At 43.2% G+C, this 15,334-nt stretch overlaps 1 protein-coding gene across 1 annotated transcript in view; it reads left to right on the top strand.

Annotated features, from left to right (window-relative positions):
• The window catches only part of LOC112068629 (rho guanine nucleotide exchange factor 12), a 72,898-nt gene extending 64,206 nt beyond the window's left edge, over nucleotides 1-8,692 (top strand). The window contains 14 exon segments of the mRNA XM_070438231.1: nucleotides 378-492; nucleotides 1,271-1,371; nucleotides 1,661-1,738; nucleotides 2,058-2,133; nucleotides 2,457-2,624; nucleotides 3,106-3,193; nucleotides 3,488-3,565; nucleotides 3,695-3,789; nucleotides 4,103-4,324; nucleotides 4,556-4,798; nucleotides 6,659-6,772; nucleotides 6,775-6,878; nucleotides 7,770-7,845; nucleotides 7,996-8,692. Coding sequence (XP_070294332.1) covers nucleotides 378-492; nucleotides 1,271-1,371; nucleotides 1,661-1,738; nucleotides 2,058-2,133; nucleotides 2,457-2,624; nucleotides 3,106-3,193; nucleotides 3,488-3,565; nucleotides 3,695-3,789; nucleotides 4,103-4,324; nucleotides 4,556-4,798; nucleotides 6,659-6,772; nucleotides 6,775-6,878; nucleotides 7,770-7,845; nucleotides 7,996-8,006 — 1,569 coding nt within the window. The 3' untranslated portion in view covers nucleotides 8,007-8,692.
• The last annotated feature ends 6,642 nt before the right edge of the window (nucleotides 8,693-15,334 follow it).

The raw sequence follows: 15,334 nt of genomic DNA, 5'->3' as shown, positions 1-15,334 counted from the left end.
AGTAAACACAGGGCTATTGTGCACTGCCTGTTACTCGAGGTTTAGGTCAGGTATTTGACTGTGTAATTCACTTCTGCAGACTCTACAGTGCAATGTCTGTGACCGGGTGTGGGATGTTTGTGGGAAGCGAGAGGAGTTCAATGGTAGCATTTGAAAAATGATTTGTTAATTTTAAGTTCAAAGTTCAAATGAATTTGAAGTAAATGACATTAAAAGATAAGTTGTAGAAAGTAACCATGGGAGATGTGACTCTGTCAAAGCTAAAGTCACTGGTGGGCGAAGTATATACATGAGCGAAAAGGGTGCATCTTGCTTGATTTGTTGCCCTTTTCATCATTCCTGCGGCCTTCTTTCCTAACTTCACTGTGCGTTTGCAGGAAGCTGAGAGTAACCGGCTGTGTCGAAGACTCCAACTGAAGGACATCATTCCTGTGGAGATGCAGAGGCTCACCAAGTACCCTCTCCTACTGGAGAACATCGCCAAGTACACAGGTGGGCCACACTCACATTCCTAAACCTCTTTCACTCTACTAAGCCAAGCTGTACTGTACTGGGCTGACTACACACCCACCGTAGTTGCTGGAACCGTGCTAGTGAGCCAACACAATGAGCCAGCACAGTACGGTTCTGTTTGGCGTGATAGTGTAAAAAGGGTACTAGACTCTGACCATGAGTAATGATGGCACTGGGCTCAGAGCAGACCAGGCCATCGTGGTGATGCAGGGCAGCGCGCTTACAACAGCGTTAATGATAGCAGTGTCCTTCCGCTGTGGTGCCCCAGTGACCGCCCTCTGTGTGTGCATGTGTGTTGGGAGCTGCCAGCCCAGCTCATCCCTGTGTATGCAATGGTAATTGTGATACATGTATGTCATGTCTAAACTAGGGCATTTTCAGTGACCCGGGAGAGCTGGCATTGCGCCAGCCATTAGCGAATTACAGCTGTGCTCTCGGTTAAAGAGAGATTATTATTTTGGCATTTTCCATAGTCGGTAATGCACATTTTGTGAGATGTTCTCGCATTATTTGGGTCCCATCGTTTTTAATCTTGGCTGTAGTTTAGTTCTCCGGGCATAAAATGCATTGAACATAAAGTAGGTACCAGCTATTAGGAATGTTAATGCCCTCTACTTGGTCTTCATTTCCGAGTGATCGGCTGCTAATTGGGGCAGGAAAATATCCATTTGTTGGTCAGTACCCCACAGAGGCAGTTTTTTTCTGTTTTTCTCCACAAAATCTTCAGCTCTCGCTCTCTCTCGTAATTTCATTTCAGATGACACCGTGGAGAAAGATAAGGTTAAGAAGGCGGGCGACTGCTGCAGGAAGATCCTCAATCACGTCAACCAAGCGGTGAAGGAGTCTGAAAACAAGCAGGTGGGTGTGACTTAGCGTCGTCTGGGGACGGCAGCACAGCCACAGCGCTCTTATCTCATTTCACCCCTGCTCGGCCTACAGGGCCTCAGCCACCCGAAAATCTGTCCTCTCTTTTCTCCCACTGTTCCTCTGAGAGAAAGCAGAGATGATGGCGGGTGATGGATTGCAGGGAAAATATGGGGTTTGTGTCTGTTGGTTAGAGTGTAATAGTGCCTGTAGCAGCAGAGTATCCAGCTTACGCCTGCTTTTCTGTGTGCCTCTCTTTCTCACTCTCTTTTTCTTTCCACAGAGGCTGGAGGACTACCAGAGGCGGTTAGACCTCTCGTCTCTGAAGCAGACAGAGAACCCCGTGATTTCAGAGCTCAAGGTGAGGCGATCTATAAAGTGTTTTCTGCTCCTGCCCTCAAAAAGACTTCACAATACAGCTCTTTTAGTCCGCAGCCACAATTGACTTTAAGCAACATTTTAGTTTGTTTTGGTTTCTGCAAGGGAGCCGCTGCAGTTATAAAAGGGGAAATTATTTGTTTAAATGTCAGCTGCTAGTGCTCGAAATTTGACTAGATCATGCAGYTCCATTCTTTGGGGTGGAAGAGTACCTTTTTCCAAAGTGAAAGCAAATAGGGATCTGACTAAACAAGTAAGCCCAGCTAGTCTGACCTTTTGACCTTTTCTCCCTCCACATTCAGAACCTGGACCTGACCAAGAAGAAGATGGTCCATGAGGGACCACTGTCATGGAAGGTCAACAAGGACAAGACTATTGGTATGCTTTTGACTTTATCAGGCGTTTATGTGGATAAGTAGGGCCAAGGAGGTTTTTCCTGACCAATGTGATCCAACTAGGGAAAACTCTTGGCCCTAGTTGTAGACTACAACTGCAAACAGAACCCGGACTAATTCAATGTCAGGTCATGTGGTCAGGAAAAACTCCTGGCCCCTAAAACAAACTACATGATGTAATTAGAGAAATTATAAAAKAAACACCATTGTTGCCTAATGAGATATAATACTAATATAATTGTGACATCTATGTCCAGTGTAGTGTTCTATGTAATTCTGTGGTTAAATCTCCTCTTCTGGTCTCAGAGCTGTACACCCTGCTCCTGGAGGACATCCTGGTGCTGCTGCAGAAGCAGGACGAGCGGCTCATCCTCAAGTGCCACAGCAAAAACCTGTCTGGCACCGCCGACACCAAGCACATCTTCAGCCCCATCATCAAGCTCAACGCGGTGCTGGTGCGCTCTGTGGCCACAGGTGAGTTGCCATAGAGATACAGTCATACCATTCGTTTCCCTGACAGAGTGCCACCCTGTAGTCATGCTACCTGGAATGCAGATGTCCATTCTAGTGTTCTATTGAAATCTGTTTGAGTTACAGTACCAGTCAAAAGTTTGGACACATCTACACTTTTTTTTGCGTACTACATGATTCCATATGTGTTATTTCATAGTTTTGATGTCTTCACTATTATTCTACAATGTAGGAAATAGTAAAAAAATAAAATAAAGAAAACCCCTGGAATGAGTAGGTGTGTGCAAACTTTTGACTGGTACTGTAGATCCAACCTTGTTAACACAATGACTCCCAGCTCACATTACACCCTATCCCCCTATATAGTGGACTACTTTTGACCATAGCCCTATGTGACTGTTGTCAAAAGTAGTGCACTATATAGGGTGTAATGTGAGAAACAGTCAGGAGTACCCTATTTTCCTGCTATTCCCTCTCCCAACAGACAACAAGTCGTTCTTTGTTCTCTCAATGTCCGACAACGGGGCCCAGATCTACGAGCTGATGGCCCAGACCGTATCAGAGCAGAGAATGTGAGTCCTCCTGATACTGTGGTTTAGTCATGATAGCCACTACTTTAAAACCCCATTCAGTTTAGCTTAATTCACTGGAGTAGGTAGAAGTTGCACCTAACCACTGATACAGGGTCAGATCTTTTTCTTACCCGTCTTAATAGTGATGGTTATGCTATGGAGGTAGGGTTATCTGATCCTAGGTCTGTGGTAAGGAACACATTTTACCCACCGTCTACTCACCTCTGTCTCTGTGTGTCTGTCTGTATCTGTTTTTGTCGGTCTGTCTGTGTGTTGTCATCCTCCCTCCACCAGGTGGCAGCGCCAGATCACCCAGAGAGCGGACGCCATGAAAGTGAAGCCGAACAGCGGCATCCCCTTACCTCAAACGGAGTACGTTCCTCCTCTCAGTATAAAACTTATTTTGCTGTCTTTGGTTGTATTCATCAGCAAATGTATTTTATTATGACCGTGAACTTGCTTCTCCTGATACTGACTCTGTGTTCTCTCCCACTCTGTCAGTGGAGAGAGAGACGGTGTGGAGATCATCACTGCAGGCATAGCCCAACTCAGTAAGGACCCGGACCGCATCTCCTCTGGAAGCAGCCAGTCTATAGGTATCTAAACTAGCACCCCATCTCTCCATGTTCCCCCGTCTATAGGGGTATTTGAGAACTTCTTCAGCAGTTAGGGACATTGTGTCATGTGCAGTGGAAGCTGATGTCACTTTAGAACACAGGAAATGCTTTTTTCAATGGCTGGAATGGAATGTATGAAACAGAGTCAATGTCTTTGATACCTTATCATTTATTCCATTCCAGCTATTACGTTCCGCCCTCCACCTGCCTCCACTAGTAACATGCTCCAGTAGAATCCATCTAGGTTGACTGAATGCACATCAAGGTCTCCTTGTTCTCTCCCCAAATAAAGAGGGCTGCGCTGCCTCTGGAGGCGAGATGCAGACCTCTCTCCCAGATGCCAAAGCATTTCAAGGACTCAAGCCCGAAGAGGAGGAGCCCAACCGGGAGGAGGGGCTTTACGGGGACCCGGACCTTGCAGATAGGCTGCCCTTCCGCATGGCCATAGACGGGCTCAGCGACTCGGACGGTCTGGGCTTCAGTCCTTCTAGAGCTGACGATGCCTTAAAGACATGTGAGTGAAAGGACATTTGCCTCAATCGCCTAGGTCTGGAGTCGGTTAAGACTTTTCTGACCAGGAAAACTATAGTTAGTTATATGAACCCTGTCAGGTTGGTTGGTCAGGGATAGCTCTCCACCCTAAACACATATTGCATAAATAGATTTTATGTGGGTGGGAATCTATTCATTTAAAATGTCACAYGCACACTCCTCCATTGGTCTTAACCATATCTGTGTCCTCTAGTGTCAGCGCTGAAGCAGGTCCTTGTGACCCAGCTCATGTCACAGGACGAAGGCGCCGGGCGCTCCTCCTCGGGGGGCGGGCGTCTTCTCAGGACCACGTCCCTGAGGACCCCCGTGGACAGCCGGGCCCGGGTGGCGGTTCAGAACGGCTCAGGGAGGTGCACCCAGGCAAGCCACCCTGAGGACCCGGCTCAGGACCTGGTGTCTGGGGACACGGGCTTCTTTGAGTCCCCCGAGGATTATGGTAAACTTGCAGTTTGTGTGAGAGAGAGAGCAGTGTTTTTTATCCTGGTCTTGGGGACCCATGGGGGTGCAAATTTGTGAACGACCGGCTCGATTCGGTCTTACGTAGCAAATTTTGAAATTGTGTTTTTTACATTGGATAAAAGTAGAGACTCCGAGCTAGTAAATGGTATATAATACACTACAGTTGAGGAACAATGGGAAATACATTCTGCTTTGAAAGTTGATAAAGTTGTAACCTCACTTTTGAGAAAATTGTACTTTTAACTCWAAATGACACAACGACAAGGTTCCAGTTTAACAAAGTTTACTATACCGTATGAACACACTACAAGGTAGCCATGCCACTCTAGGCTAGGTCCATCAACTACTAGACTCCCTGCGCGGGCGCCCTCTTGACTGAGTGATAGCCCCGTAATAACAGAAATATAGGGATACTTAAAACATGAACTTAACAGGTACTACTACTGGATAGCTCTTCTTTGTCAATACACATTCAGCATCGTTCACACCCTCTTAACCTTTAGCCCCACCCATCTCTTTAAGAGTTGATCTGAGTGTTCTGTCCTAACAGCAGTCAAGCACCCAAGCTAACTGGCTAACATTGGCTAGCTTGCAGGCTACTTCCAGACAAAAATGAGAGAACAGCTCACTCTGACCATTTTTACTTACCCTAGCAGAGCTGGTTAGGGTGTTTTTTATGTTTTCCAGAGCGTTGGTGACGGCAACTGTGCTGCTGGCAACAATTTTACGCTTTTTTGCCAACGTTTACTGATACTGGCCATATTCAACGGGTGTTGAGTGTTCGTAAATTATTCTGCGCACACTCAGACGAGAGTGCTCTGAAATCGGAGTAGATAGCCAGAGCGAATTTACCAGCTACGTCTATCCACAGTTTTTGCAATGACATCATTGACATTCTATTGAAATGGTTACTTGCATAACGGAGTCTTTTGTTAAGACATGCTAGATAAACAATTAACCATAATCCCAACTCATGTTACTACCCTGCATGAATCTGCAGGTAGCTATCCAACCAGGTTCAATGTTAGCTAGCTAACATTAGTCAATAATTAGCAACGCAAATGGCTCTGAGATACAAATAATATTACTACACAGATCATACACGGAACAGTAACTAGCGAGCCAGATAGGTAACGTTAGCTAGCTAGCTAACAGTAAACTTGAACTTGAAATGGAAACTACTTTCTGACTAAATTAGAAACATGTAATATATGAAAATGTAGCTAGCTTACATGGACGGACGCTTCTCACTCTCTCACGGATGCCATGGTTGCCCTTGGTTTGAAGATGTAATCCTTTGCTATCATACTCTAATTCCACTGATTTCAAAACTCGGTCCTCCAGAAAGTGGAGAGCAACACTTATGCAGTTCTACTACGCAATATATCTTTTTTTAAAGCAACGTTAGACAGGATTACATACTGACCAGCTCAAATAGACAGAAGCGAGCTACATGGCAGACCAATCCGAACTCATCTCTCGGCATGTCCAGCCAGCCCACTCATTACCTTAGCCAATCATTGCTAGTGGGAAGGTTGCTTACTTTTTCTGTGGCTATACCAACTAGGCTCGTAATTTAACCATTTTATTCGTATTTACAGATGGCATACCAGTTTTTAAGGCACATGAAAGTTCACATGTTCCAGAAGGCATATCTGCCCAAAAAATGCATTTTGATAAAAATATAAAGTTTACGTTCAAATGGCTCTACTGTGAAGTAGTGACGAGCAACATACTCCTAGTTCCTGAAACTAGTCACATTTTTGTTCTAGCTCAGCACCAACCCACCTGATTCAGTTCCTAATCAGTTGGACCCTGTTGTTGCGTCTCCCAGCAGGGTACCTGGTCTTGGAGGGCTATGGGGGCTCGGGGGAGAGCAGCACGGACGATGACCTCCAGGCCACGGGGAAGCAGCTGAGCGCCTCGCGGGGCTGCGGGGCAGGAGACTCTGGATCAGCCTAAGGTTTCCTCTGCCTCACAGCAGGCAGCATCTCCAGCTTAGCCGACAGGTCCTGTCCCACATCCGCAACCTGCAAACCAACCTCAACCACCTCAAGGTACATGGGTGGATGGATGGTGGTTGACTGACTGACTGATTTGCTGACGTTGGTTGACAAAATAACTGGCTGAGTGGTTGACTAACTGCTAGTGGTGAAACTGGTGAGTGTTGACTAACTGGCTGAGTGGTTGACTAACTGGCTGAGTGGTTGACTAACTGGCTGAGTGGTTGACTAACTGGCTGAGTGGTTGACTGACTGGTTGGTTGGTTGATTAACCCTCTAAAGTCTGAGCCCTGTCTAAGCCGGGGGGATGAAACATTGAATTTGGCATTACTGCTATTAGCCAATAGAAAAGCATTGAATAACAGATAAACTACATGGAACAACAGATAGTCCCCCCAAAAATAAAAAGGAAGTTTGTTCTGAAGTGTCTGTCCTATATCTGAGCGATATAAGAAATATCAGGAAATTATTGTAAAACATTTTTTACATGTATTTATCCCCATAGTTTAGTTAATAAACTACCTCCATATATACTTCCATTCTTCTTAACTTGTATCAGGGAACTCAGATTAGTCTTGTGAGGCTTGTGGGTGTCCGAGACCAAAACGGAGAGGGCGTACGTGTTGGTGAGAGTCATCTTTCAACAGAGTGTTCATAATCTATGCCACACTGTTCGGATGCTACAGACATTTTTGTGAGGATGTCTCATGGTCTGACAAACATCGCTTTAGCTCTGCCACCTTTCACCGCAGATTCAGAAGGGTGGATTGAGACGCAGCCCATGCAACAACAAAAACATCTCTAGCTTAAACAGACAGATTTTGATGGGGATTTTTGTATTATGTTTATTCAATTGCYGCGGTGCCAAGGAAATTGTAGGCTTAGGGTTCATTGGTAAATGTGACTTTAGTGCGTATCAAATCTGATTGCTTGTTTGTCTCTCAGGAGGTAGAGGCCAAGTATCACAGTCTACTACGCCAAAGGCCGGCCAGGTCATCGACAGACATCGACGATAACAAAGGTAACATGGCTGTAGTCTTACTGATTCCTTTTCTCCCTTTCAGTGCCTCAGTATTTATTAGAAAACCCAAGAGCATGCGAGGTGTGACAGCTGAGTTATTGTTTATGGTCTGACTGCCCTGGCCCTTTTCTGTTATTATCTTGTTCCTAGATAAGAGATAGTCACGGAAATCCCACCCCTCCCCTCCCCGGCCCCTGCATCAGGCCGTAAGGGAGGACGTGAAGATGGAAGAGTTGATTTCTGCCTCCCTGCTGTCTCGTTGACCTGGATGTCCTCTATTAGCTTGTCCACTCAACTGCTGAGTACCCTCTTCCTCCTCCCACCGTGGTTCTCCCCGAGAGACTGAGCATGAGCGAGAGACAGTTGGAGGAAGGGTGGTTTCTTTGGATCTCTCCCCCCCCCTGCTCCATCCGTCAGCACAAGGCAATCAGGGAAGAGGGACTGTCCCGAACCTAGCCCCGCCTTCCCCCTGGCCCTGCACCCCCTCCTGCTGCGTGTCCCCACTCCAATGGCGGTGGGTCGCCCAGTGTCTCCCCTCCTTTCTCTCTACTCCTAGTCATCCCTGCAAGAAAGAGAACTATACCAAAATGTACAAAGCTGTGTGTTTAGGATATATATTATACACAAAAAAAAAGCGAGAAGAAAAAGGAACATTTTAAGATAATGTATTACTTTTTTTTTTTTTTTTATCCCAAGATGTATTTATTTTCTCTTGTGTTTTCCCATGTTGCTTGCATGCTTTTTTTTGGGCCATTTGGACCTCCTTTTAGGCTGCTCCACCCGCGTCAGTGCACACGCTATCCTATCCTTAATGAACACAGGAAGAATATGCTTGGACTGAGAGGGCATAGAGCTGTCTCTTATACACATCTCACACGCTATCCTATCCTTAATGAACACAGGAAGAATATGCTTGGACTGAGAGGGCATAGAGTGGCACTTTGCGTGGAGCCCCCATAGGATGGTGTTTAAGCAGCATGCCAAAGTCAGGGGCTCTGTCCTGGTCCTCAGTGCATTTCTACACCTGGCTAAAACTCACCCCCCACCCCACTCCCATTGGTAATAATGCCTGGTTTCCCCCTCTGTGCTGCCCATGCTACTGCTGATGTGCCAGTGATCTGACAATTCTAGCTGATAATGTCACCAAGTTCACACATTTATAAATGATCAAGTTGGAAGGTTATGCATAACTTTAATAAAAAATGCCATGACATTTCTAAAACTTAACACGGTTTATTCCTTTAATCCTGTTCTCTTTGCTTAGGTTTTTACCCCCCCAATGTGGCTTTGTGGTCAGAAATGGGGATGGGCTTTCAATGTTCTCAACTTCTCTTACTTCTGATCCTGTAGATAAATCACTAAAACTATTTGATAAACAAGGAGACAAGATGGGACAGAAATAGTTACTTTGACTGCAGGACATACTGCCCTGTGGCTGTGGGAGTTTTTTCAGCACCATTTTCCGTCAGTGAGGTAACTATTGGCGGAACATGGAGTTAGCCTACTCATAAAATGTAACCGTCATAGTAAATGTACAGCTTTTTCTCTACACTTTTGCTCAATACTGACCAATCAGGTAGGTAGTGAACAAAATAGTGTGGCCTATGAGTTTGACTATGTAGGAACATGTTGCTAAGCTTTTGTTAGGTAACTGTAAATTCATTTTGACCCATATACAGTAGTTTTGTATTTCTCCGATTTCAACTGTTTTTACATGGAATGGATTTAGCAATATCATGACTTCATTAATCAAGATCAAGGCAATCAGGTTGTCCTTTTCCTCCGATAGGAAGATTCGTTCACTTGACATACACCAGTAGAGGCCAGTCTTTTACCATCTACCAGATAGACATGAGCAGGACCCACCCTGAAACATGCAATGACATCAGTGTTCTGTCTTAAACAAGGAGTTATTTTGCTGCTAAATGTGTATCTAGTCTGTTATTATCTGATTCAGCTCAACATATCTCATTAAAAATGTTCTCCGGGCATCGGTCTGAAAGCTCAGCTACTGTCAAAGGTTGATAGCTAAATATACCTGAGAGAAAATGACATTGTATCCTGTTACTGCAAAGCAATGTCTGAAGAATAACTAAATCTGCTTTGGAATTTGACTTATGTAGTTATCAAGGGTTTTGAGTTAAGTCTAGACTACTTGACAGTGTGTGCACATTACTTGATTTTACATGTCTTGCTGGAAAGGAAACAGAAGCCTCTAATTACTTATTCTCCTTTGAGTGACACATCTCCTGCCTCTCCTGAAGACATTCTGCAATGAAATGAAGACCGAGAAGAGAGCGGGATGGTAATTGATTGTCACATTTTCCACATGCACATGTCAATTACCTAATTTGAAGTTCTAGACAAAGGAGTGCACTGTCACATCTCAGAAGGGTCACTTCAGTTTGAGCTACCGACAAGCCATAGTTTTTCTAATTTTGCCTCTTGGCATATTATTAAGTTATTGTGCCAATGTATAAGATAGGATCTCTGATCTCAGTAAAGGTGTGTTGATGTCTTCAAGTGACCGTTTCTTCTTGGCAATAATATACCATTATATTTTCAATGTCTTTTCCATGCACCACCTTTGCTGCATCAGTTATGTTACAAAAGAGTGACCTTTTCCTGCAAGGTGTGTTGCAAGGACATTTGTCTCGTTGAGTCACACGTCTTCACGTTCTCATGCAATTTTCTGTTACTTGATGCTCAGTTTCACCTAGAAGTGTTGCCTGTTTGTGATATGCGTGTAATTAGGGTGCTTTAAGTGTGACTTAATTCTAAGATAAGGATGTTTGATGATATGACTCACTTCGCAGGAGGCGTGTGCGTGCACGCTTCCACCTGGAGTGAAGCAATTTTCACTCAGGCAACTGAATATTATAGATGCGTACATACCCACAGAATACGCAGACACACGCAAGTGTTTTCCACCGAGGCTGGTCTTGATGTGACGTTGTTATTCACTGTCACTTTACGATGACAACTTTCACTACTGCATACATGCAGCAGTCAGCCACTAAGACCTTATTCTAAAGAATTCATCACATTTTTTAGCCTATAAAACTATAATGTGTTTTTTGTATTATTTGAATGACTTGATTCTGGTAGAGCAGTGGGGACAATATTTGGTAACCCATCCAAGATGAAGAAAGCTGCTCACACAATTGACTGCTGCCAGAAATTGAAATGTAGATTTTTAAATGAATCAGCCACTTAGATGGTCGTTAATGGTACACTGCCTTTCCAAAAAGAGCCACAGCTCGTTAAACAGTGTTTGTCTTGTTTCTTTGTACATATACACTGAACAAAAATATCATGTTTCATGCAACAATTTCAAAGATTTTACTGAGTTACAATTCATATTTCAATTGAAATAAATTCCTTAGACCCTAATCAATGGATTTCACATGACTGGGAATAAAGATATGCATCACCTTTTTGAAGAAAGAAGAAAAATTGGGGCGTGGATCCGAAAACCAGTCAGTATCTGGTGTGACCACCATTTGCCTCATGCAGAGCAACACATCTCCTTCGTGTAGAGGTGATCAGGCTGTTGATTGGCCTGTGGAATGTTGTCCCACACTTCTTCAATGGCTGTGTGAAGTTGTTGGATATTGGCGGGAACTGGAACGCGCCGTCCTACACGTCGATCCAGAGCATCGCAAACATGCTGAATGGGTGACATGTATGGTGAGTATGCGGTCCATGGAAGAACTGGGACATTTTCAGCTTCTGGGAATTGTGTGCAGATTAGGGTTGAATATTTTCCCAGTGTTTTACAAATGATCCATCCCGAGATTAAATCACTTTTGTCCCGTGTAACCCAGTATTGCCTGCCGAAAATGGAAATGTCATTCAAAAGCATTATGAAGCATATAAATAGGCCTACCTGAGCCTGATGAGCCATACATTAAATACATTTTATGTAATGATTATGCTGTTTTCCAATACATATATGATATACTGCAGACTACTACTGCACATTATGCACGACAGAAAAACARAAGCCCATAGGTGTAGCTAGCTATATGCTCTCTTGGGTAAATAAATGAAACTAGCTCCAGTAGGCTAATATTTTTTTAATGGGAACTGTATTACTGTATTATATGGACTGGAATTACGCACATCGTTCAAACCATGACCAAGCAGGGAGAGAACATGCAACCTACAAAGTTACAAGTATAGGCTAGCGAATTTGATTTTAATTTTGAATATAATGGGGCCTATTTGTGTTTTGTATGCTGATTTATTCYGTACAAGCACAAGGTAATGTTGCTAAGAATGTCTACTTCAGCATCATTGTGTAGCATGCATACAGCTCCATTCAGTGCATTGYAACTAATGCCTAACTTGGCTCACTCGTACTATAGAGTATCACACTTAGATACACATAACAGCAGCGCCATCTATTGGCTTGGTGACATCTCGTAACATTTTAACTCCYAGACAGGAGAACTGGGGTTAGACTGTGTTCTTATGCAAGCACCTTCAATAAGCATAAACGTTAAAGTCCATAAACAGACTACTCTAATTTACTTCCCTCTTACAAAAAAATAAATACAAAATATAACCTTTTAGATTAAACAACATCTCACAGGCGGCTCTGGTTCTGGTGTGTCTCAGAGTAAGATTTTCAGGCAGTGGGGCTGCTTCCATATCAGCAGCCTGTTCACCACCTGCCTGGTTGGCGGTTTCGTTTCATAGGCCCCAGTCATCCTCATCCATGTTTGTTTGGATGGCGATTGGGGGGGATCCTGAGTTGGTCAGACACTGGATGAATCTCTTTTCTGTTTCTGCTGTATTTTTTACCGTTCACTAGTACTTCATATGACCGGTCACTGAGTTGATCAGTGCATATGCCCAGCATCCAAGTGCTGGCTGAGTTGTTTGGGTGGAGAAGGACCCTTACGGTTTGTCCTTGGATGATGTTGTGCATGTCACAGGCATGTGTGTCTGATTTAAAATAATTAATATGTTTAAAGATAATGATTAAGTAATTCCACTCTGAAACCATATAATTGTATGAAATTTATTAGAATCATAAAACTATAATCTGATGATGTGTGTAGTTTTAGTCAGAATTAGAACAAGAACCTTTTGTTCCTTTTTAGTATGTAAGCAGGGTGCAAGTGTGAAACAAATGATAAGAGGAGCTATCGACGGACAAGCTGTACCACTGTGTTCCTTACAGGACATTGTCTCCACCCGTGGAGTGGAGAAACTGTTAGGTTTGCAGAAAATTATGAAACATGTTGCAGATTAAACAATGTATCTGTGTAGTGGAAAAACACTGACTGTCTGAGCAAGGCATAGCTTAAGATTTGAACTTGTTTCTGTGTGTTATAAAGACTGGGTTTGCATTTTTGATGTTGGAACGTTCCCGTGAATAAACATTTTGACTATTGTAAGCTGGGACTCTTGTCTGTTTCATTCAACCAGAATCTTACAAACTCTGGGTTGCAGACTGAGTAGATTAATTGAAGTTTATGAACATTGATAACAAAATTCTCATAATTTGGTCCTTCGAGCCGGATTCCAATATCTGTCCCTGTCGTCCGAAGGTAACACGCCGAAAACCGTGCACGGGCGGGTCGTTGACCCGTAAAATAAAGACCTGTCCCCTGACATTAGGGTTCCATAACAGGCTGGTATATATCTAAGATCGACAGAGACAGTGACGGAATCCAACCGACATTGCTTTCCCCAGCCTACAAGATAAGGTCAATAAATCTTTATTCACGAATTTGGGGGACTATTTTAAGACATCTTGGACTTGATATTCTAAACACCTAGAATTAATCAAGGATAGGAACTTAGGTATTCTAAACMGATTCACTGAGACGGTTTTTACTTTGTGTATTAACGATATCGATAAGGGATCAGGTCCGCGAAGACCTGAGGTACATGTGCACTACCATAAATAAAACTAGCTTAATAATTGAGGTCTGTGAGAAAAGGCTGAGAGGTTATTAACAAGGGATATAAAATAGGTGCTGTGAGAGAGGACAGTGATTTTGTGCAAATAGGATAACTTAAATGGTTAATTAACATGTGGTAAATTAACCATAGATCCGATTCAAAAGACATACCTAAATACAGTCCTAAATTGAGGCGAGGATATAAAATAGGTTTTGTGAGAGAGGACGGTAATTCTATGCGAACAAAATAACTCAAATGGTCAATTAACAAGAGTGAATTAACCATAGATTCGATTCAAAAGACAATACTGAAAGTCCAAAAGGGAAGAAAGGAAAAGGGAAGCCTAATGTAGTGGGGTGAGATACGAGATATCACAAGGAACAACAGAAAAATAGGCTGCTAACTATGGCCTTACGACCCCTGGAAAATAGCTTATAGTTGTAGACGTGTGAGACCTAATGTCCGATCGAAAGACACCTCTATAGATAAAGTTTCAAGAAAGGAAAAGCACACATAGGTTAAGAGATACACATAGATTGTGAGCATAGAGTGGGAGCACACACATAGGGAGTAGTGACATACACATCAATTGTGAGAAGAGATCACAGTTTTAAAAGCACATACACATAGATTGAGAAGAATCAGAATAACAAGGAAAGTTAATTCATTTACATTGGTAGTAAATCCTCAAAGGAGGTCCCGGAATTAACCGGGGATGAGAGGGAAATCTAGTGCCCAAAATGGAGAAAGAAGTAYGAATTTGAGAGACGTCTAGATGTAGAAACATTTGAATTAATGATAAAGTAGATACATAAGACATGTGTAGATAGTCAAGGGAAACAGCAGGTCGAGGGTTAGATACCTGGCTGTCTGAAGCCCGGAAAAGAAGGCAAGTGTAGAGAAAGGGTGAGAGAAAGTTACAAGAAGGATATCAGCAGGGGGGAAATKATGTGCGTGTGAGACCTAATAACTTCTCAAAAGTCACAATAGTAATAATTCCAAAATTCTGAGTAGGAGATAGAGAGAGTGGAAAAAGTCAAGAGAGGAAAGGAAAAGAGAAGATAAGGGGACATACAGAGAGAAAGAGAGTGGCAGAGACAACGAGAGAGAGAGAGTAAGGAGAATCATCGGTGGAGAAATGCTTGGACCTTTAAATTAGGGCTATTTTCTGGGAATTGTCTTGGATGTACGTGCCTGATTTTACGACTACAGACAATTATAAATAGGGTTATTGGCTAGGAGTCTTTGTTATTTCAATAGCTTTGGTGGTCCAGGGGTATAATTTTTGCTTACCACGCGGGAGATCCGGGTTTGTATCCCAGCCTATGCACCAATTGACTAAAATCTGTGTTTCTGATTTGTAATTCAACTATTGATATGTTTTGCCTGGAAAGGTACAGTTGTTAGTGTTTAAGATATAAACTGAACGTTTTAATAGCTTGTTTAGGTTAAATTGAAAGACTAATTMATTCTAAATAATAGCGAGGCGATTTCGATGTAATACGTTGTCTGTTGCCTAAATGGTCTGCTGGAATGACGTATTGAGAATGGAGTCGTATTTAAATGACTG

This window comes from Salvelinus sp. IW2-2015, unplaced genomic scaffold, assembly GCF_002910315.2.
Source record: "Salvelinus sp. IW2-2015 unplaced genomic scaffold, ASM291031v2 Un_scaffold611, whole genome shotgun sequence".
Taxonomy (NCBI): domain Eukaryota; kingdom Metazoa; phylum Chordata; class Actinopteri; order Salmoniformes; family Salmonidae; genus Salvelinus; species Salvelinus sp. IW2-2015.
The sequence above is the reverse complement of the archived record's forward strand: the minus strand, read 5'-3'. Positions and strand labels throughout refer to the sequence as shown.